Genomic DNA, 22,972 nt, shown 5'->3' with positions numbered 1-22,972 from the left:
ACATCTAGTTCTCTTTTTAGGTGTCCAGTCTTTTCCTAAATCCTACGGTTTTAGACCTAGCATTGTTGGATTCATCCATAGTTGGTAAACTTATGTGTTGTTTTTACTTAGCTTGTTTTTAATGATTAAAATTCAGTGTCTCCCCAGGTTTCTTTGAAATAACAGTGCCTTGGAGTGTTTCTCTTTCTGAGACTCCAGGGAAGTTTTGGAATGCAAAGAACTCAGGAAGTAAGCCCGGTCACACAGACTTTGTTGGCTCAGTGAGGCAGAGATTTAGTACAAACACAATGGATGTCTTTACATTCTTTTTTGTTGTATTTAATCACATTAATAGCTCAATATAGCATTAATTTGTTTTGGGTTTCCATGGATCAAAAGCTGAGAATATTTTTTTTTTGGAACTTCTACTCATGTTATCACAAAGCCTCAATGTTATCACAAGAGGACTGTGTCCTTCTGTGACTTTATGGAGTCAGTGACAAATGGAAAATGTGATGGACAGCCATTCTCTTGTTAGGCCATGCTGTACTGCACAGTGATGGGATAGGCATTCTCATCATTCCTAGTCCTCAATGGGAGCTCTTCCTGTGGGATTGGAAGACATAAACTGCTTTAACTGTAGAGAAATCTGTGAGAGGGTCACATGGCCAGCACTGTGTCTCTCTGAGAACTAAGAAGTGTAAATGATAGTTACTATGAAAGGCACAGATTCAGTACTACAACCGAAAAGGAAAAAAAAAATCAAATATCTTTGTGTTCTTAAAGGCAGAAGCTTTTCAGTGACTTCAAAGGGTATCTCTGGAGTCTCGCACTTTTAACTAAAGAGTAGAAAAGCTTTATTTTAACCACATTGTCATTAGCTTACATTCAGAGCTTAACAAGTTTCAAGGTTATCGTCAGTATTTTCAAAGAATAAGTATAGTCATTTGCATTGCCTCATTAGAAATCAAACAAACCCAGTCTTCTATGGAAGTACTTACAATGAAAGTCAAAATAATGGCTTTCATAAATATAACATTCAAGATATTGGTTAAATTGTTCCTATTCCAGAGATTTCCACCCCTTCCCTCTGTGGGGTATAAATGTATTTATAGACTTGGGTATAAACATAAGTATGTGTGCAGGTACGCATGTACACATGCTTGCCAGCCTGGTTCAGTTCTAGCCTCTGGGTGTATAGGCTAGACACAAAGAAGTGAAGCCCAGCTGAGTTGGTGGATTCCATGGGATCATGGCTGACATTAGTGCTAGGCAAAAATAACCTTCTCACAGATGACTTTCAGTGAAACAGCTCTGCTTTATTGGGGCTTACAAAGACTGGTTACACTTTGGGGAGAGGTTAGCAGGGGGGGTAAATGCACTTAATTGGCTGGTGCTGAGGTGCTGGGAATATGCTTCACTTACACGAAGGGGAATTTCAGGTGCTTGCTGGACATGGTCTTATAAAGAGAGGAAGTTACACCTTTAATTTGTCCACCAGGCTATGTGACTACTGCAAGAGTAGCAGAGTGGGTATTAAACAGTTTATGTGGCTGGGACATGCAGGCATAGAGCAGCAAGGGAAGAGTCCAAATCGACAATGATTTTTGCAATGCTATGTATCTGCCATTTTAACAATTGGATAAGGCAGGATGCCAGGTGAAGTAGGGCTCCAGTGGTCAGGATGGGCACAAGTAGGTGTTTCTGCTGGAGATCTTTGAACATTTGTATGTTTTGTTTCACCAGTTCATCTTCACTGACATAGAAACAGTATTCCTCCACCATCCCAATGCAAGTCCCTCCTATTTCTGCAGTCATTAAGCCCAGAGCTCTCCAGTTTTGGAGAACAACTCCCATTAGGTAGGTGACTGGCCACCGGAGGGACTGGTTGAACCCATGGCCTGATGTGCTTATCCGGAAGTTATCCAGGCATTGTGTATGGTCCTTTCGTTCTGAAAACACACAAACTTTTGAATCTAACATTGTAGGTACATTTCTGCGTTAACACATGGATGGAATGTGAGGTGTGCACAGTTTATCCCGATTCACTGCTCTGGGTTTGCGCAGGTGAAAGGAATCTGCTGGGACTGCACGACCAGACTGTAATATAAATTTTCATCCATGCCATATGGAACAATGGCATATCATAATGTCATGAAGAACAGGTAGCCAAAGAGATTTGCTGGCTACACAGAGACATTCATGTCTCAGCTGATCTCTTCCATTGTTCCCACATAGAGGAAACAGCATGTACATAATATGCTTTCCTGTTTGTCTATTATTTCTTCATGTCTACAGCCAATATTTCCAGGAGGTCTTTCCTCTCTGAATCTAACTTTTATTAGTTTTGAAGCCACAGTTTTTTGCTTTTGTTTTTTTTTTTGAAACAAAAGAAAAACTTCCACACATTTCTTAACACGTCCTTAAGGTAAAAGCTGGCTTAATTTACCAGTCCTTTCCAAAATCTGGTACTTTTTAGCAGCTGAGTTATCTTTCTCATTAACATTCAAGAAATTTTGAATTAAATAAAGCATCATTTATCCCACCTCCTTAGTGTAGCTGAGCATGAAACCTATGCTGACCTATGTGGCCTGTATAGAGAAGCACAGAGAGGTCTATTAAAGAGACAATGTTGTGGAGAATAGTGATGTTTCTTGATGACCCTTTAAAATTTACTGCAAAAAAAAAAAAAAAAAAACCTCAGAAACTTTAGAAATTAAGTATCCAGAATTAACTTCATTTCCATGAAGAAAATCCATCTGTTTGGACATTGCAAAGTATTAGAATGTGTCATAGGCAGCATTAGTTATTAGAAAAATTCCATATATTGCAAGAGATAACATGATACCAATATACTATATTTTTGTCATACTCAGTAACAGATTGTCTGTGTAAAATAAACTGGCTCAAATGAATGTCTCAATTCTATTATATTAATTAAAGACTAAATAATATAAACAAAATAAAGGAGAACAAAATATCTCTGTATTAGTGGTTGTACATATTCCATATTGAAATATTATTCAATATTCCATATTGAATGTTAGATATATATTGGTAAATAAAAAAAAGAAATGTACTAAAGTGACTTTCTCCTATTTTGTTAGCTTTTAATCTGGTTACTTGAAGACATAAAATTATGCATAGTTTACATTTTATTTCTGTTAAATGGTGCCTTTTAAGATCATAGACTTTAGCTAGGTTGACTGATACCAGAAGCAAGCTTATTTATGAAGGCATGCCTACAGGGATTTTCTCAAAAGCAATATAAAATAGATTAGTATCTTGGCAGCCTTTACCAATCATAATTCTGCATGTTTATTAATCTAGTAATTATAGACTGCATTTGAAAAAAAGGTAAAGTATTAGCTAGTTACATGGACACTAGTCCTTTTAGTTCCAAATGGTAAAATGTTATTTTTATATTAAACAAAGTATATTGATCAAATTAGCATCAGTACTATTCAATCTTTTCTTAAAGAAAGACCTAAATCTATAGTTGTTGATGCATAGAATTTCTACAGATTAATAATCTATAGTACCCTTTACCTGGGAGAGTTGGAGCCAAGATGATTTTCTGTGGCTTACATGGATTCTAAGTGTATTGAAATGTACGTTGTAGAGAAGGCAATAGATTCCGACCTTTGTGTTACAGTAGAACCTTGGGAAATTGTTTTGAATTTATAGCATCAACATTCTTTAGTTTGACTGAAATTCATCAAACAGCGGCTTTTTTTTTCCTTCTATCCAGGAGACTGGGTGTGTATCAATTTAACATTTTTGAGTCTATACTCAAAAGACAGCCAAAGGAAACTTAAAAATCCTTAGCTTGTGACTATGATGCTATCAGAGCTCCATTGTTCTGAACTTTATATAGTATGTTGTAGCAAATACCTCTGGATTCCTATCATCACCACCCAAAAATCTATACCGAAGTAATATATTGTGATGTGTTGCTCTCTTAGTCTAAAAGGAGATACAGTATAATTTAAATCATTGATTAACCATCTTTCCAATGTTGCAAATCTTTTAAAAGTGCTAAAGAAGTTTAAAATTTCCCAATTGTGGTTTTGTGACATTAAGATAAAATAGCTTTTAAGAATAAAGACATAGAGCATAACCATAAGTTTCAGGAGACAAAACAACCAGATCACAATTGAGTCAATCCATCTATGTCTCCTGCAATTTATTTTTATTCAGAGTCAATTCTCTTTTAGCCTCAGCTGATAATTTTCTTCAACTACTTAAATCCAAATCAGCTTGTAAGTTTTGAGATACATAACTTACCTTTTGACTGGTTAATCTGATAGTGGGTTGTAGCTTTGTCTGACAATATGCCCCATGAAGGGAACATTGGCAATCAGTTACTTCTGCTATTAGGGTGGGGGTGGGAATTCAAAGGAGGCAACACAAAAATTCTAAGTTTTGGACAAGTGGCATTGTTCCAAGCTAAGTCATCATAAGCTGCAGATTTTGGAGCAAAACTCCACCCATTATTTTTATAATTCAGGACTTGCAGCTCTGTGGTCCTTAAGCTGAAAAGCTGCTAAGCAATGTTTGCTTCAGTCTGCTCAGAGAGTTTAACTCGGCAGTGAGCACTTGGGAAGATCCTTTCTATTCCTCCCCCATTCATGTCTGGTTTGGGGGAGGAGATGCTGGAGGCAAGGCCCACCCAACCACTGTCAGCCAATACTTTTTTTTTTGTTGTTCGTTTCTTAACCTCTTGAAAGTAGACCAAGAAAAGAAGATAGCTGTCGGTGGAGGGTGTGGGTGGGGCCAGACGTGTGGTCTTGTGAGCCAGAGACTGTCTTGTAGCTGGCTGAGGTGCACTCAGCTGCAACACCCTGCTGGCTGAACTGTGGAAAACCTGCCTGTTTAAACTGGTGATCTGTCTTTGGGGGAGTCCAGCCCTGGTGGGGTGGGCATTAATTGGGAATAGCTGAAAATCGAGACTCTTGGCAGAGCCATGAGTAGAGAGGGGAGTGGTGGAGCTAACTGGGAGATTAATTAGAATTTTCTCTGCTTTGGGATGGGGCTAGGAAACCAAGGATTTATGTGGCATTTCCTCCATTTTTTTTCAGAGTTGTGAAAAGTGAAGCTTTGGTAGAGAAAAGGAAGGGGAAAGTCACAACTTGGAGATGTGGTTCATGTACTTTTGAAATGGAGTCCTGCAGAGTGCAGGGTTGTTAACTGGGGGAGAGGGGAAAATCCATGGGGCTGAGAGGCCATGTGGCTTTTTGTGGTGAGCTTCATTTTGGGGGATTTTAAGAAGGCCCGTATTTTCCTAATCTGAGAGGTCTTTGCTTTGTTTTTTGTTAGTAGGATTTATTTATTTATTTATTTATTTATTTATTTATTTATTTATGTGATCCCCATGATAGAAATGGAAAGGAAACTACTGTCCCAAAGAAGAACCTGCCTGCAGCCTGAGAGCAGTCAGGGGACTCTCCAACAGCCCCAAGACATCAGCCTGCTTGCAAATTTTAAGAGTTCTAACTACCACCCTCGTGGTATTTACTGGCCACTGTGTTGCCATTTCTGGTTTTGTTTCTTTTTGTTTGTTTGTTTTTCATCTTTTTTTTTTTGAGAAAAAAAATACAGGAAGTTTTTGATTTAGGGACCTTCACCTAATACTAGAGAATGCCTTGGCCAGAAAGCTTCCGTTGGCCTTTCAGTGTTTCTGAACCAAATATAATAGTACAAACCAAAAACAGAGGAGGAAAAGATAGACTACCAGCTCTCAAGGATACTTAGGATTTTGAGCTGATGCCAAAGGCAGAGGAGGGAAAGGGCGTCATTCACCCTTCCCTGCTCAAACAATAGGTCCTGTTGAATCCATGGGGGAGCTGGAGCAGCGGCTGCCCTGGATTCTGCTTCTGGCCTTAGAGTAGGCAGGCTCTAATTGAAGGACTAAAGCATGGTTGAGAGCGTGGGTCCCACATGATCTCAACTGGCATGAGTGCCAGGCAGCTCTAATTGAAGGAATAAAGCATGGTCAAGAGGGTAGGTCCAACATGATCTCAACTGGCATGAGTGCCAGGCTGGGGGGGGGGTAGCCTTCTCAGAGACAGTTTTCAGAGAAACAGATCATCTTTATTGGGGAGTAAAAAGATCTATATAGACCTTGAGGAATAGTTAGGGATAGGGTGAATGTACACTATTGGCTGGTGACAAGGTGCTAGGGATGCTTTACTTGTATGATGAGGAATTGCAGGTGCTTGCTGGAAATGTCCTTACAAGAAGAGAGGAAGTTAAACCTAGAATTTGGCCACTAGACTATGTGACTACATCAAGGATACAGAGGTAAGGGTTGTATAGGCTACATGTGCCTGGAGATTCAGGTCCAGAGAAGGAGGGAAGAGTACTAACTCCTGCTAGTCTCAGGATAATATTTTCAGGGTTTGGACATATCTAAGCAGAGAAGTCATGCAGGGTAGATTGTGCCATGCAATTGAGCTTCCTGGAGATGGCCCCACCATTTTGCATGGCTGTGATGGGTATGCTCTGTGAGGCAAGGACCCCAGGGACATCATCCCAGGATTGACCCTTGCTGATAGGCTTTCCATGCTCCCTCAAATATCTGACATAGCCTAGTTTGTTTCCTGGGTCCATACCCGCTCTGCTGTGCAGATTTGCTGCAGAATTGGTATGAGTATGAACTTTCGTGTAATAATGCTGTTTAAACAAATTGATGCTTTCCTAATTCCTGATAAGACTCTCATAGAATTGCTGAATTGATTCAAGCAGTTTTAGCCCCCTGGGGGAAAAAAGCTGCAAATAGACTTCCATGTCACAAGATAATACCAAGAAAATGGGTTTGGAACAAATTTATGATCAAGGAAGCAGTCCTTCTAGGTTAGGAATGAAGCCACTAATCTCAGTAACTGAAGGTCGTAAACTCAGAATGAGCAATTTATTATGGGCACAAGGGTAGACAGTAAATGATTGACTATTTTATTTATACAAGACTTCAAAAGTAAAATTAGATACCAGGCTGATGACCTCTCTTGACAAAACCTCCCTAACTTGTGACATTAAAAACTACTGCTCTAAACTTATAATGAACTTGTGGAGCTAGAAAATAGTTAGGAATGTTTAGTCAGATATGACTCTTAAGAGAAAGGCATGTAAACAATTCTGCTATAACTTCTTAAACTTTATTGACTCATGACATGAACCATTGCTTTAAACTTACTTTGAACTTATGTAACATAAAATTGCTTAGAAAACCATGTAATGATTATTTTGCTGTAATGATTTTGCCTGTGTTTATTATAATCACTTTTATAGCTCTGAGGAAATTTATTTAGATAGAGAACTTCTGTCTGAGAGGGTACAGAAACTGAGAACAAACATAAAGTGGTGAAGAAGCCCTCTCTGCTGCATCCAGTGTACATGTGTGCATGTCATGTGTGCACACTGACTTTCTCTGTTTCTTTTCCTTTCTCTCTGGTTCATGAAGAGTTCATGAGCTTCAAGCCTGCCTGTATACAAAGTAGCCCCTGAGTAACTAAGTTTATTTTCCTATTCTCCTGCTGCTATGAGCAAGAGTCAATTGCCAGATGTCACCAGCTCTGGCCCCACAATAGCAAGAGAGAGTTAATTGCCGAAAGCCATCAGCTTTTGGCCCTGCCAATTCTGTATCCCACTTCAGTACCCGGGTATCAAGGGTGATCCTTGACACTCAAACACACTCTTGCTAAGGGACTGTCTGCCCAAGTCAAGTGGCTTTCTGGCCCCATACATGTGCATATTATAGAGGCCTGAAGGCAAGAACATAGCAGGTTGGCACACTAGTATGGTTCTGTTGCCTGGGTCCTCCCAGTGTTGAGGTTACAGGCTATTGCAGAGAAGCCCAGATTTTTGCTTGGTGACTAAGAATTCAAACTAAGATACTCAATCACTTTTTACCCAGTGATCCACCTGTGCTAGACAATTCTTTACCAACTCTATATAGGCTAGAGTCATTTGTAAAGTGGAAATCTCAATTGAGAAAGTGTTCCAATGAGATTGACTAATGATCTACCCATTAACTTGATTGATGTTTGATGTGGGAGGGCCTAGATCACTGTGAATGGGATTAACTCATTTTGGGTTGTGTAAATAAGCAGGCTGAGATTGTCTTAAGGATCAAAGCAGGAAGCAAGGTTCCTCCATGGCCTCCCCATTGGCTGTTACATCAAAGTTGCTAGCTTGAGTTCCTGCCCTGACTTCCCTTAGTAATGAACTGAGATATAGAACTGTAAATTAGCATAAACCCTCTTCCTTCTTACTTGCTTTTGATTCTGGTATTTCACTATAACAGCCAAAACTCTGAATAAAGCACCCTAGCCCTAAGAGAGGTTGGGTTGTTTGTTGTTTTATTTTGTTTCTTATTTTGTTTTGTTTTTAAGAATGACTTATTACTGGGGGGGGGGGAGGGTATGGGGGACTTTTGGGATAGCATTGGAAATGTAATCGAGGAAAATATGTAATAAAAAAAGAATGACTTATTACAGTTCAGTAAATCGTTTAATTAATAACTGTCTGCTTTCTTGGAAAGACAGAAGTAAGACTGTTCAAAGAATAGACATTTGGAGACAATCAGAAGAACAACATGGGAAAATCTGAGAAAGAGGTTGCAACCCATGGGGTCAGATGCTTTTCCAAGATCAAGGTATGTATTGTTTCTATGTATGCATGCATATACTCATGGAAGCCTTTGCAAACAATCAGTGAAAGTACTTGTAATATTATTCAGTTTGCATGAAATATTCCAACACAAAAGCCACTTACCAAATATGTTGTTAATTTCTTCCCTTTAAGAGGTTGATTTTCTATTTATAGATGTTTAGTCATGATTATTCAACCAGGAAAATTTATCAAAGTAATTTAGAACAGGGGTTCCCAACATGTGGTCCATAACTCTTTGAACAGATCAAATGACTCTTTCAAAGGGTTCACCTAAAACTATCAAAACCCAAGGATATTTATATTATAGTTTATAACACTATCAAAATTACAATTATGAAGTCGTAACAAAAATAATTTTATGGTTGGGGTCAACACAACACAAGGAACTAAATTTAAAAAGTCATGAGCATTAAGAACATTAAGAACCACTGCTTTAGAGGGTCTTAAAGAATAGTGGAATTTAAAATGTCTTAGATGGTATTATGTTGTGGTGGAATTTAGAATGAGGTCACAGGTCAATCTAGTGCTCAGCCTTCAGGGGTTCTTCACATAAAATCAGGGACCACAGCTAGGACACAGTTTCCTAATAGAAGTATTCTGTTGATTAATATGTAAAGTTGGCTTTATGACCTAGATAAATGTTCTTCAAGCGATGGCAATATAACAATGACTATTTAAAGAAAACAAATCAGAGGCAGGTGGATTTCTGAGTTTGAGTCCAGCCTGGTCTACAAAGTGAGTTCCAGGACAGCCAGGGCTACACAGAGAAACCCTGTCTCAAAAAACCAAAAAACCCCAAATGATTCTATTAGCTTCTTTAGTGATTTTCAGTATTTTACATACAACTATTGTTCTTATAGACCCAAAAGCATGTTTACATCACCAAATGTGAGCTTACACTAACCCAAGAAATTTGAGCACTGGCCAGTTTCTCCAGAGTTCTCATCATTCTTCTCTAAGCTTCTGCCACCTAAGTCATCCTATCAAATGCTCATTTTACCTTTATTCACATGTAGTAGAATCATGCATTAATATAAAAGAGGCTACATAGAGTCTATGAGGGTAACTCTAGCTGAGACTCCTAGCAGTGGGGCATATGGAGCCTAAAGTGACCACCTCCTGTAACCAGGCAGGATTACTAGTGGAGGAATAAGGACACCAAACTACCCATGAAATCTACCCAAAACTTGTCCTGATTACAAGAAGTGCAGGGACAAATATAGAGCAGAGAATGAGGGAATGGCCAACCAATGACTGGCCCAAATTGAGACTCATCCCATAGGAAAGAATCAATCTCTGACACTATTGATGATACTCTGTTATGCTTGCAGACAGGAGCCTAACATAACTTCCTCTAAGAGGCTCCAGCCAGCAGCTGACTGAAACAGATGCAGAGACCTAGAGCCAACAATTAGATTCAGCACAGGGAGTTTTGTGAAAGACTTGGGGGAAGGAATATGAGACCGGATGTGATAGGAACTTCACAAGAAGACTAACAGAATCAAATAATGTGGATCATTGGGGGCTCCTAGAGACTGAACCAATAACATAGAAAGCATAGGCTGGACCTGTACATATGTAGCAGATGTGCAGCTTGGTCTTCATGTGGGTTACCCAGCAGCATGCGCTGTCCCTGACTCTTTTGCCTATTTGTCCATCATGTTCTCCTAACTGGGCTACCTTCTCTAGCATCAAGTGGGAGATGATATGCCAAGTCCTGCAGTGACTTGATGTGCCAGGCTGGGTTGGTACCAAGGAAAAGCCTCTTGTTAGAGAAAAAGGGCAACAGGAGGGCGAGAGGGGCTTTGTGAGTGGAGGAATGGGAGGAGAGGGGCACATTGGGATCTGGATGTAACATGAATAAATAACTTAATTAATGAGGGAAAAAGAAAGGAAGGGAGGAGGGAAAGAAGGAAGGAAGGAAGGAAGGAAGGAAGGAAGGAAGGAAGGAAGAAAGAAAGAAAGAAAGAAAGAAAGAAAGAAAGAAAGAAAGAAAGAAAGAGAAAAAGGAAGAGAGAAAGAGAAAAAGGAAGCGAGAAAGAAAGAAAGAAAGAAAGAAAGAAAGAAAGAAAGAAAGAAAGAAAGAAAGAAAGAAAGAAAGAAAGAGAAAAAGGAAGCGAGAAAGAAAGAAAGAGAGAGAGAGGGAGGGAGGGAGGGAGGGAGGGAGGGAGGGAGGGAGGGAGGGAGGGAGAGAGAGAGAGAGAGAGAGAGAGAGAGAGAGGAAAGTCTTCCAGGACAGGGGAAATCATGGCCTTTAAGGCCTTCAGCCATGCACACACTGGTGACCTTACCAAGTACAAATGCTTAGTTATAATCTAGCGGCTACACAGATAGCCCATGTTAAGCTAACTCATAAAAACCAAACAAAAACTCATAAACTTTAAAAAAGTACTGCTAGCAATTTGGGTATTAATAGGGAAGACAGGAGAAAAGAGAGAGAGAGAAGATAGTAACCCAAATATACCATCTATGTATGAAATTACCAAAAAGTAAATTTAATCATATAAACTCTTAAAGGAAAGGAAGAAAAACTCCTAAAGGGGGCTGGAAGATACCTTGATCAACAAAGTACTTGCTTAGGAAGCAAGAGAGCCTTCTTCAGTCCTCAAAGTCTACATAAAAACTAGGCATGGTGACATATGAGTATAATTTCAGCATGGAGAGGTGGATCCAGGCAGATACTCTGGGCTCATTAATGAGCCAGCTTTGCCTCCTGGGTGAGTTACTGGCCAATAAGAGTGCCTATTTAAATGGAAAAACCAGTATAATTCTTGAGGAATTACATTTGAAGTTGTCTTCTGGTCTCCCCATGTACATATACATACATGAACTAATTCCACACAAATGTACGCATATAAACAAATACAAATAAATACATGACGAAAGAAAAATATATAAAGTAAAACTCCCTTAGAAAGCAGGAATAGACTGCTTTAAAAGATGTTGCTACAAACTCTAGAGTTCTGAGTTTAAAAGTCAGTAGTATTAGCTTCATAAATACCAATGTTTTGTAATAGTAGACCTTAATGTGCATATCTACAGGTTTATTTTCTTTCTGCAGAACCAAATACTTCTGACAAATACCAGTGGGCTCACTATTTAGCTTTTTTTTATCAAAACAAATAATAATAAATTGTCCCAATTCTGTTCTTTTTTTTTAAATTTAGATCTCACTTTTAAATATAAGATCTGAAATATAAAACTCATGAGAAAATTATCAGTTCTCAGTCTCATCCTCTGAAAGATTCACAGTGGGGGCAGAGAACATCTCTGAAACAGCATTTGGAATTAGAAGACAAATGTCTGTACCTTTGAACTGTACTGAGCTGCGTTTCTCATTCCCCAATCCTTACTCTTTTCTGCATATGTTTCTAAGAATTATCCAAATTAAATGGTGGCTGTGATAACAAATTCACAAACAGAAGATACTAATCTAACAAATTATAAATTAAATATGTAGCCAACCTTTATCCTGAACCTAAAAGACCCCAAAAATGTTCTGCCTTGGATTTATAGCCATGAACACCACTTGGACTGCTGAGATAAAGTGATACAGAGAATAGTGAGTGAGGAAGAAACACAGCAGACTTGTTGCAGACACAATGCCTTGGTGTAGTTCTGTGTTCTCTCCCTTCCCTTCCTTAACAGGACAACACTTGCCCTGCAGATAACAGTATAGTGTTGAAGCCCCATCAATACCCGTGTCTTACAGAGAACAACTCCATATCTTTCTGTATCAATGAGGTACACTGATAAATGAGCAAAGCCATACCTATCAACAACACAACTGCTACCCAGCTATTCCAACTGCATGTCTAGAGCAAGGACAGCATAGCAGAGGAGAGATTACACTTTAAAGTTTCTGGCATGTTCAAGGGCTATCTATGTTGGATACAATCGTCAGTCTTGGGTGGCACTTTTTGATCATTAGATGACAGATACATAATCAGAAAACAAATTTCCCATTTTTTTTCTTATGCATTTTTTCCTAGGCATTTCTGTTGGCATTAACATGTGCATATGTATCCAAATCACTATCAGGAACTTACATGAATTCCATGCTCACTCAAATAGAGAGACAATTCGGTATCCCCACGTCTGTAGTTGGGCTTATCAATGGGAGCTTTGAGATAGGTGAGTTACTTTTATGTTTACCTATTTTTATATGTTGATGATTTCTCCTTATTTCTTACATTAGATCATTTAATCTGACTGAGATCCATGCTTTCTGAAATTGATTGGTAGCCTGGTTTGCTGTGAAGAAGCGACTCATTTAAATATTCTCATGATATCAGCTAATAATTATTGCCACATACTCTGACAATATCTCCCCCCCCCACCCCCAGGAATCGAGCAGATTTAGAGTATTAATATTGAATTCTATCATTTGATAATTCAAAGAAAAGGTAAGAAATTTTTGTGGCCCATTTAGAAGGTGGCTGTGGCAACCTGGGTGAATTTATGTTCCCAAGGAGAGAGAAATGATTCTCTCCCACATCTGTGTTTGTGAGGTTGATGGCTCTCCACTTCTAGTCATTAGGGAATATGGGGAATCTTCCCTGTGTTTGAGTTTTGTCAGACACAATTCTTAAGAAGAGTGGATGAACTCCAACTCCTCATTTGCTGTCATAACCTGGGATAAGACAGTACAAAGTGTAAAAGATGGAAAAAACTGAAAACTGTCCCCAGAAATTAAGAAATGAGGCAAGAAAAAACTCAACATAATTTCAGCTTGACAATTTTCTGTGCAAGTTACTGTCGAGTTTATTCATAGTTTTTACTTTCTTTCAGGTAAAATTGTCTTTAATGTATTCAAATCAAAATAGCAAAGAAAGTGCTCACTAAGTTGCCCATGCTGGTCCTCACCTCACTCTGTAGTCCAGACTGACTTTGATATTGCAGTCTTCCTCTCCTGGCCTTCTAGAAGCTGTGGACAGAGGCTCTGTGCTACCATGTCCCACATGTTCTTTCAACTCTCAAACACTGAAAAAAGAAATCCTTTTTTGAAATGAAGCTTTCTATTAAACAAAAAGTTGAATTTTTGGTTTGACTTTTTGACTCTCACAATGTAGATCTTAGTTGGATAAGTCGTGGTTGGAGCATCAGGATTCTGAACAGTATTATCTGGTCTAAGGAAAGAAGTGACAACAGAAGCAGGCATCCAGCGAGGCCATGCTGAGCAACAAAGGTGTTTTTAAATAGTATGTTTAAAAACATGAACCCATTTGAATCTACATTGAGCAAGCATGAGAGATCAGGGGTGACATGCAGGCCTACATCTGCTTTTGTATCAAATCACAAGGGCAGCATAGTGAGTAGAGACTTTAATATACTCCAGGATGGTAGAGATCCTTCTGTCAAAATCCCAATTTCTTTACATATTAAAAAATTTTTATAAAATACCTTAAGCACCCATCCCTGTTTTCTTAATGTGGTGGTGAAACAATGAACCATAGAATCTAAATGTTAGTGAGGCTGTTGACTGAGAGTTGCTTGTTTGTTTTTGTTTTTGTTTTTTTGTTTTTGTTTTTGTTTTTTTCGAGACAGGGTTTCTCTGTGTAGCCCTGGGTGTCCTGGAACTCACTTTGTAGACCAGGCTGGCCTCAAACTCAGAAATCCGCCTGCCTCTGCCTCCCGAGTGCTGGGATTAAAGGTGTGTGCCACCACGCCTGGCAAGACTGAGAGTTGCTAATGCTTTACTACAACAAGCATTCTCACTCCCCTCTTTCAGGAAATCTTCTGTTGATTATATTCGTGAGTTACTTCGGAACAAAACTGCACAGGCCTATCATGATTGGTGTAGGATGTGCAGTTATGGGCCTGGGGTGTTTCTTAATATCGATACCTCATTTCCTCATGGGCAGGTGAGTATTCTACTCTTTGATGTCATTCTCAGTTCAACTTTCACCTACAGGAAATGAGGCTCAGAATTTCCTCTTGGGGAGGAACAGTGCTACCCCAAAATATAGAAGTCTAATTCAGAAATTAAAGTCTTTGGTCTGCAGTATGATTTATGAATCTTGTGGCCTCAGGTCCATTTAGCGTTCCAATTAGTCTATTTGTGAAGTGGGGACTTGAGGCAACTCTTTCATGAAGTTGAAACACATGAACAAATTCTCAGATTCTGCTAATTCATGTGCTGAGTCTTTCCTGAGGACTATTTAGATATATATGTTGGTTGCAAGATGTCTACCATATGACATAATCATCGGCCACCAAAAAAAAATTAATGTAAAGGCTGATCATTTTCATATTTACTAAAGCAACTTACACAAAAAATGTCAAATTGAAGTTATGATGAGTTATTTCTTGCCTCATTTCCTGATTTCTGAGGACACAGGACAGCTTTCAGTTTTTTTCTTTCATTTGCCTGAGTGTTTTGTTAGTTTTAAATACTTTAGTGTTAAATGATATAAAAAGTTGCTATTTACATTGACACAATTAAAAACATCTCCTACTGTAGAACCATGCTATTTTTGTTATAGAACTAAGTTTTTAAAGCTTGCATTTAGTACTTAGGCTCATTGTTTTCTATTTGATTGTTTTTGTTTGTATCTTTGAATATTAGGCAAGTCCCTCACCAACTGGCAGAGTGGACATCTCTCAGCACATACACCGTTTTCCTGGGGATACCTCTTGCTGTTGTTTCCTAAACCCCTCCTGCTTGTGAACTACAAACTTAGAGGTCATCTCAGTGCCATCTCCTTGGAATTCTTCATCATGATTTTCCTCATGAATTTATTTTTCTTCTTTCCCTCATCTACTTCTTCCCCCTGCCTCCCTTTCTTCATTCATTCTTTCTTATTTCTTTCCTTTTAAGATTTTATCTATTTTACATGTGTGTTTTATCTGTACATATGTATATGTATATATATATATGCTACATGTCTTGTACACACAGAGATGAGAAGAGGGTGTTGGACCCTTGTAACTAGATTTACAGATGGTTGTTGACTACCCATGTGGCTGCTGGAAAATGAACCAAGATCAACTTCAAGAAAGAGCCCTTAGCCACTGAACCATCTCTGTAGTCCCATTTTGATTACTTTTTAGAAAACATGGTCTTACACTGTAGCTCAGGCTTGCCTGAAATTTATTATGTAGCTCAGGTTTACCACAAATGCTTGCTGAAACCCTTGCTTCAGAATTCTGAGTGTTGCTATTCCAAGAATGAGTTGTAACAACTACCCTGCTTTTCCTCTTTCTTGCTCTTAATCATTCACTGGAGGAACATCTTAACCCATGTTTTGCTGTTTATTCTCCCAATCTTCATTCTGTGCCAAAAAAAAAAAAAATCCTCACACAATTTAAGGATTTTGTTGGAAAGTTTGTGGATTTTGGAATCAGAATTAGCATTCTAATTCCTGTGCCCGTTTTCTTCTTCTCCTCCTCCTCCTTCTTCCTCCTCTTTTTATTCCTCCTCTTCTTTTAGCTTTTAGTTCCACAGTCTAAACTTGATAGGTATTGGTATAAGTTCTTTGCCAGCTCTATCAGATGCCTGCTCTCAGGACATTATGTGAAGTTTCTTGTACTCTTTCTCCTCCATAATATATCCTTCCCCTGCTCAGTTCCCTCCTTCTTCTGCAGCTGCTATTTGGGCAATGGCACCCTATGTTTTATTCATATTTTGCCATCTTCATTTTCTAACTTTGTGTCTTCTTATCTCCTTGGTGCTTCCTGGGAGATTTAACGTTGTCATCCAAACTCTTGAATGGGCTTGTCATATCTATGAAATTTTGTTGGCAAGGACACATCTCTACCTTAGCTATCTCTTCAGGGGGAACATATTATTTTGTCAAAAATTCAACAACTTTTCCTATGTGACTCTCTCCTTTTGTCACCATTGTCTCCTTCAAGTGTAGCTTTTGTTTGTTTTTGACTTTACTGTAATAGAGTCTTCCCATGATGGCCTTGGCTATCTGTTCATATCTCAGAGAAAATAACAATCAAAGGCTACCTGGAAATTCTGTATATATGTATAGACTTGGTTAATGAGAGTCTTTTGTCTTTTTCATAAGGCTAATTCAGTAGGTGACTGAACATTCAGTTTTCTCTGAAACCTGTATAGCTTGTGTATCTCGGAAGAAATTCTCTGTTATTGTCATATGGGTAGCAACTTGGTTACCAGCCAGAAGAGAGTGGAAAGACGACAGTTTGCACAGGTTTTGGAAATGTATTGACTGTCCTTTTTGACATCCATGTCCTTAGTGTGCCTGTGTGGTTCCTTTTGCACCTGTGAGCATTTCCACGTGGAGAGATGGAGGGCAAGCCTGAGGATCTAGCTATCCTGATGTGCACCTTCATTGTCGCTTTAGACTTTGCCTTGTGTGCCCATCTGGGTCCTTCATTGGGAGTCTCTTCTTGCAATCTTTCATGGAGGCCTGGAATGTACCAGGTTGCTCTGTGCAGCATGATAGTCATGTTTCCCTGACCTGGTTCAGTGGCCATTCACACATCCACATCCCAGTCTCAATATAGTATTGGGTTTCAGTTGACAACATTTACAGTTTCTCATCTACAGTTTTTATTTTTCTTTAACTTTTAGATATTTTGTTTGTATATGTTGTGGTAGCAGTGGCAGTGTATATAATTCCAGATGAGGGCACGAAACAACTCTAAAAATTCTATTTTGTCCCCTTACCCTCTGGGAAATGACACAGAATCTAGGTGATCGACTTGCACACAAGTGGTGCTACCATGAAGGCATCTTGTATCTCACAAGCCTATTTTTTGTGTGTTTTTCTTTGTTTGAAACAGTCCCATGTAGTCCATGGCTGTCCCAAAAATCTCTCTATAGTTAAAAATAATCATTAACTTCTGATTCTCTGGCCTTCATCCCCTGAGTGCTGGGATTTCAGGCATTTCCCATCATGTCTAATTTTATTGATTGCTCAGGATCAAATCCTGGATTGGTGCTTGCCAGATCCCAGCGACCAACTGAACTACATCTTTATATCTATATCACTTTATTTGAGGAAATTGTCTCCCCCCCCATTTCATTCTGAACCCTTTATTGCTCTTTTAATGCCAACTGGGGGGTAACTGGGGGAATAACTGGGGGGATAACTGGGGAGATAACTGGGGGGATAACTGGCTCTTGAATGAACAACTGAATTTTAAGTGGACAATGAACCAAATGAAGGTTATTTGATCTTCTTGGGTGATTTTGAAGGGAACTGAAAATTTGTGAATGTAGTTTAAAAATTATATTTTTTACTTTCTATTCCATTCAAATCAATGTCAAGAAATATTGTGCTCTTACTGTGTTTTCTCAGCTTCTACTAAAAGGTGATAATTCTTTGAGGCTGACCTATCCTGATGGGATCATGGAAAGACAGACAGAGAATTGTCTCCACAAATTCACTGACAACAACTGTTGGAATGTTCAGGCAGTTGCTCTAAGGGAGAGTTATTCTGACTTCGGTGCTATATCGTGTAGCATAGGAGTTATAATATTGGTAACTATAGCTCCATACTAATGCTGAGTTCAGTAGTCCATGTCTTCCTCTGGTTATCTTTAATCTAAGAAATGATTATCCAGCATACTCTCTAATGGAAAGAGACTAGAAAAACACGTTTTCCTCTATGTTTACATTTTGTTATTTTCTTTCTATGACAATGATCCTTGTTGATGTGCTCATGTTAAATGTCCACTTTTTATTGGCACTTTTAGTTCTATGACACTGTTGTTAGGTGATGGATTCTGTCACATCTAGTTATAAAATGTAGAGTTTTCTTCTGTCAGAGTTATTGAACATATGAAAGAACAACTGTTTGAATTCTCAGAAAGGAAGGACAAGGACACAGCTCAGAAAGCCCAGACCACATGTCTTGTTTTGTATTGTTTGTATCTCTCTAAAGATTTTTGTGCCTCATTCTTTCTTATTTTTTGTTCTTTTTTTCTCACATCAATTATTTCTAGGAAAGATTCATTTAGAAATCACAGGAAGCTGACATTAGAAAATTTGAAAGCTATGTTACCTACATGGAGGAACTTGAATGCTAAATATAAATAAGTCTCAGGTTTTCTTTTCATTATCAATCTCTTTCGATGATATTAGTTTTATTCAATTGTTTTTGTTTGATTGTTTTATTTTTTTGAGAAAAGTTAAAATACATCCCAGGCTAGTCTCAAGCTTGCTGTACAGCTGAATGTGGCTGTGTGTTTCTGGTTCTGATATATTCACCTTTCAAGTGCATTGGTGGCAGGCATGGGCCACCACATCAATTTTATGCAGCTCTGGAATTTACATCTGGAGCTCCCTGGCCAGTTTAGTGTTTTCAATTATTTATTTGCTTACTTGTTTATTTGTGTACCTACATGTATGTATGTGTGTGTGTGTGTGTGTGTGTGTGTGTGTGTGTGTGTGTGCTTCTGTATGTGTGTGTGTGCTTCTGTATGTGTGTGTGTGTGTGTTTGTGCATGTGTGCTCATGGGGGTTCCAAGCATTAAACTGAGGTCATTAGGATTTTGTCCCAAGTACTTTACCTGCTATATCATCTAGCTTGCCACGACATAGGAATCTTAATTATTAGACTGACTATTGTGGAATTGTCTTTACTGGCTCTCAACAACTTGTCTTCAGGAAAGCAGAAGTTAGTAATCTTCAGATGCTCTCTTTGCAGTCAGTTATTCACAGTGAATGTTTCCTGTGTCCACACAGATATGAATATGAAACAACAATTTTACCTACAAGCAACTTGTCCTCAAATAGCTTTGTGTGTACGGAAAACAGAACACAGACCTTAAAGCCAACGCAAGACCCAACAGGTGGAGTTGTGCTTTTAATTCTTTTGGGTGACAGACATGAAAACAAAATGCTCTTTTATGAAGGGCTTTAATATGGCACTGGATTTAGTAGACATGTAAGACAAATGAACAAAATTTATTTCCCTTTTCATGAAAGGGAGATGTCTAATAATCTAGCATGCTCTCCCTCCTGAGTCTGAATATACTTATTAAGAATCCTTTGTTTCTTAGGCAACATTGTAGAGTTAGTCATAAAAGAAAATGATTTAGAAGAATGAATTTAGATACAATATGTCATTCATATATGTGGTTGGTCTAGTTTGGTTTTCTGTTGCTATAATAAGATATTGACTAAAAGCAACTCCAAGAAGAAAGAGTTTATCTAGTTTACCAATTACAGTCTACCATGAGGGAAGCCAAGACAGGAACTTGTAGGTACAGAGCAAAGCAGAGACCACTGGGAAATGCTGCATCCTAGCTTGCTTCTCTAGTTTGTTCAGCTGTATCTGTCACGCAGCTTAGGCCCACCTGCCTTGTAGTGTTACCACTCGCATGAGTCTACCTCATCTCACATCTCTTAGCCAAGAAGTAAAATGCATCGTAGACATGCCCACAGACCAATATGATGGAGGCAATTCCTCCGTTGATATTTCTTCTTCTCCAGTATGTCTAAATTTGTATCAAGTTGACAAAAACTATCCATCACAGTGATTATACAAATAGAAAATACAGCCAGAAAGAAGCTTACCTGGATCTGTGCTTTGTACCAAGTTCCTTCCTTACCCAGGAACGTGCTGTTTAGTCTCCCTTTTCCTCATTAACAGAGATATTATTAGGGATTTCAACTAAACAGTGGTGCTTCCTTTATTTCCTCTTGGCCCAGGCCCTGTGATACTGGCCCAAGTTCATTCTTATGCTCTACTAGTTACATTAACTGTGATTCAAATCCAGGATAAGAACTCATGGGAGGAAACCTTTGTTTTTCCTCACAGCTTCAGAGGTCAGCCTGTGACCACATGACCCCATGGTTATGGACAGAGTAACATGGTGGCGTGAGCATTGGCTGACACTGTCTTTACTTCTTGGTGGGCAGGAAGAATAGACAACAAGATACAGGAAGTGATAGCATATAATGTTTGTGACCATGCAACAACCCCGATGACCAACTTTCTCCAAATATACCCACTTCTTAACCTCTCAGTACTGCTCAATGATGTAACTCTCATAAGTGTATCAACAAATTTGCCCATTGATTATGTCAGAGCCATGATGGCCTCTCTCTGGATGAGCCTTCACAGACACAGCAAAACTCTGTGTAAATGTACTCCTTGTATCAGTTCCTTCTCCGTGTATTACTGCTTGTATTTTACTCTGATAAACATCATGATGAAAGGAACTTAGAAAAGGAAGAGTTCATGCTCTGTTTATAATTCTAGATCAGAGATTCTTCACATTCCCAATGCTGGAGACCTTTAATATAGTCCCTTATGTTGTGCTGACCCGTACTATAAAAATATTTTCTTGCTACTTTATAACTGTAATTTTCCTGCTGTTATGAATCATAGTGTGAATATCTGGTGCTTCTGATGGTCTTAAGTCACCCACTTAGGGGACTTAGAGGGATGAGAAGCAATCATGGCAGGGAGGTATGGTAGGCAGAACAGGAAGCTCAGAACTCACATCTCAGCTATTAGAATAGAGCAGCAATAGAGCAGTCTAGAAGCAGAGCTTTTAGCTCTTAAAGTCTGTCTCTAGTGGCATTCTTCTTAAACTTTCCCAAACAGCACCACCAACAGGAGACTAAGAATTTAATACCCGAGCCTCGGGGAGGCATTTCTACTCAAACCACCACAGTACTCACACAGAGGGCAGGCTTTGGTTCTAGCACTGATATCAGGGTGCTCACAGCAACTGTAAGTCCAGTTCTAAGGAAGTGGGTGCCCTTTTCCGGCTCTCTGGGCATCTGCACACATGTGATGCACACATACGCATGAAGGTGTACACATTTGCATATACATTTTACAAAGCGTTTTTAAAGTCACATATGGTAAAAAACCCAATACATTTCCTGAACGAATATTTGGTCTAGAGGTGACTCAGCAGAATGACCTCAGGTCAGAACATTTCCATTTTATGCTGGATTTTCATTTCCCAGAAAATTCAGTAGTCTCCAAAATTTGGACTGTCACTGCACTCAGGAAATCTGTGGAGATCAAATTAACTTGAGAGTCAAAATGCAGCCATGTCTGAAGCTCCCAGCCACAGAAACCTTCTAAGCACAGCAGTGTGATGAAGTTGTGTGCACTGTTCTATATCAGTCCCATTTTCTGACTGAGGATGATTTTTTATTAACAATGCTTTTGGCCTTAGCCTGGCTTGTTCCCCAACTAGCTTTTCAGATATTTTCCCCTGTTTATTCTACTCTATGTCTGCCGCATGGCTGGTTAGTTACCTCTCCTCAGTTTCATACATCTGACTTCCTCTGAGTCTGTGTGAGGAATTCTCTTTTTGAGCATTTCTATCTTCTTCCAGAATTTCCACTTTCTACTTCCTGTCTTTGCTTTAGCCATCACATTTTAATTTTACCCAGTCACAGACTGCCTTAGATAGGCAAGGATGGACAGTGATATATCTTCACACAGGGCATATAAACATGCTTACAATGTGAGAAAGTAACCTCTACACCTTCATTCTTGCCTCCTGAACTGACTGGAAAATCTTCCCTATGTTCTCCTTGCATTGCAGTGAAAATTAACATCTCCCTATGTGCAGAGACCCCCAAAAGTACTTGATTCTTCTAGTGTCCGACTCTTGCCGTAGAAGAGGGTTGAGCATCGCACAGTGGTCTCTAGACAAAAATCATCTTTCTTAAAGATAAGAATCTGAATTCCTAGATATGTGAATTGATTTTACTGAACTAGGAATTAATAACAATTATACCTCATGGCCTAGTTGTGCTTGGACATATATAGGCAGCACCTGTCCAGTCCACAGAAGATGGTACATCCTTCAGCAGTTCCCTAAAAACTCGATGTCATAGTTTGCCTCTGGAGTGGAAGTTCATTTAGCTTAGAATAAACTTGGGAGCTGCATGTAAACCTTCAACGATTCTCCCCTTTGCCGTTCAGTTCCCTTTGGCCTAGTTTTTGATACTCAATTGATTTCCTGATACAGCAACTGTTGGAGTAGTTTATTGATGATGAATGATAACATTTACAGAAAAAGTATACATTTAGTATTCACTTAAAATTTTAGTTTCTAAAAAGTAATTTAAGCTGTAGAGAATTCAAACTTCCACCAAACTTCTGTCTGTATTGTGTAAATACAGCATGAATTTTCACAGACAGAGACACATGCATGCTTGTTTTCCCTTCCTCAAAGGTGTAGAGGAATTGAATGAGGCAACACACCTATTAACTAACTGGGTCCTCTGATTGATGTAAAATTGAGTCCCTGTAGTGAGGGAAAGTCCTAGTTTTTAGTGTTTGTTTGTTTCTATGGTATATATTCTCACTATCAATGTGTTGTCTCATCTCTCTCAACCAAGTGGAAATTGGCTCCGGTATAGCA

General features: G+C 38.9%; 1 protein-coding gene across 7 annotated transcripts in view; it reads left to right on the top strand.

Annotated features, from left to right (window-relative positions):
- Slco1a4 (solute carrier organic anion transporter family, member 1a4) overlaps positions 1 to 22,972 on the top strand; it is a 50,847-nt gene that overhangs the window by 2,241 nt on the left and 25,634 nt on the right. For 3 of the 7 annotated variants that reach the window (XR_003956207.1, XR_003956206.1, NM_001355577.1), the window contains exons 3-6: positions 8,526 to 8,635; positions 12,645 to 12,786; positions 14,384 to 14,516; positions 19,317 to 19,423. Coding sequence is in view for 5 of the 7 variants with exons in the window: in NM_001355577.1 (NP_001342506.1) it covers positions 8,576 to 8,635; positions 12,645 to 12,786; positions 14,384 to 14,516; positions 19,317 to 19,423 (442 nt within the window). In the remaining 2 variants the exon portion in view is untranslated. Of the gene's footprint in view, positions 1 to 1,725; positions 1,840 to 5,603; positions 6,283 to 8,521; positions 8,636 to 12,644; positions 12,787 to 14,383; positions 14,517 to 19,316; positions 19,424 to 22,972 lie in introns of those variants that run through there. The other 4 variants (NM_030687.2, XM_011241585.2, XM_011241586.3 and 1 more) reach the window with 4 other exon arrangements.

Source organism: Mus musculus, chromosome 6 (genome assembly GCF_000001635.26).
Source record: "Mus musculus strain C57BL/6J chromosome 6, GRCm38.p6 C57BL/6J".
Taxonomy (NCBI): Eukaryota; Metazoa; Chordata; class Mammalia; order Rodentia; family Muridae; genus Mus; species Mus musculus.
Note: the sequence above shows the minus strand (reverse complement) of the source record. Positions and strands in the feature narration are given on the sequence as shown.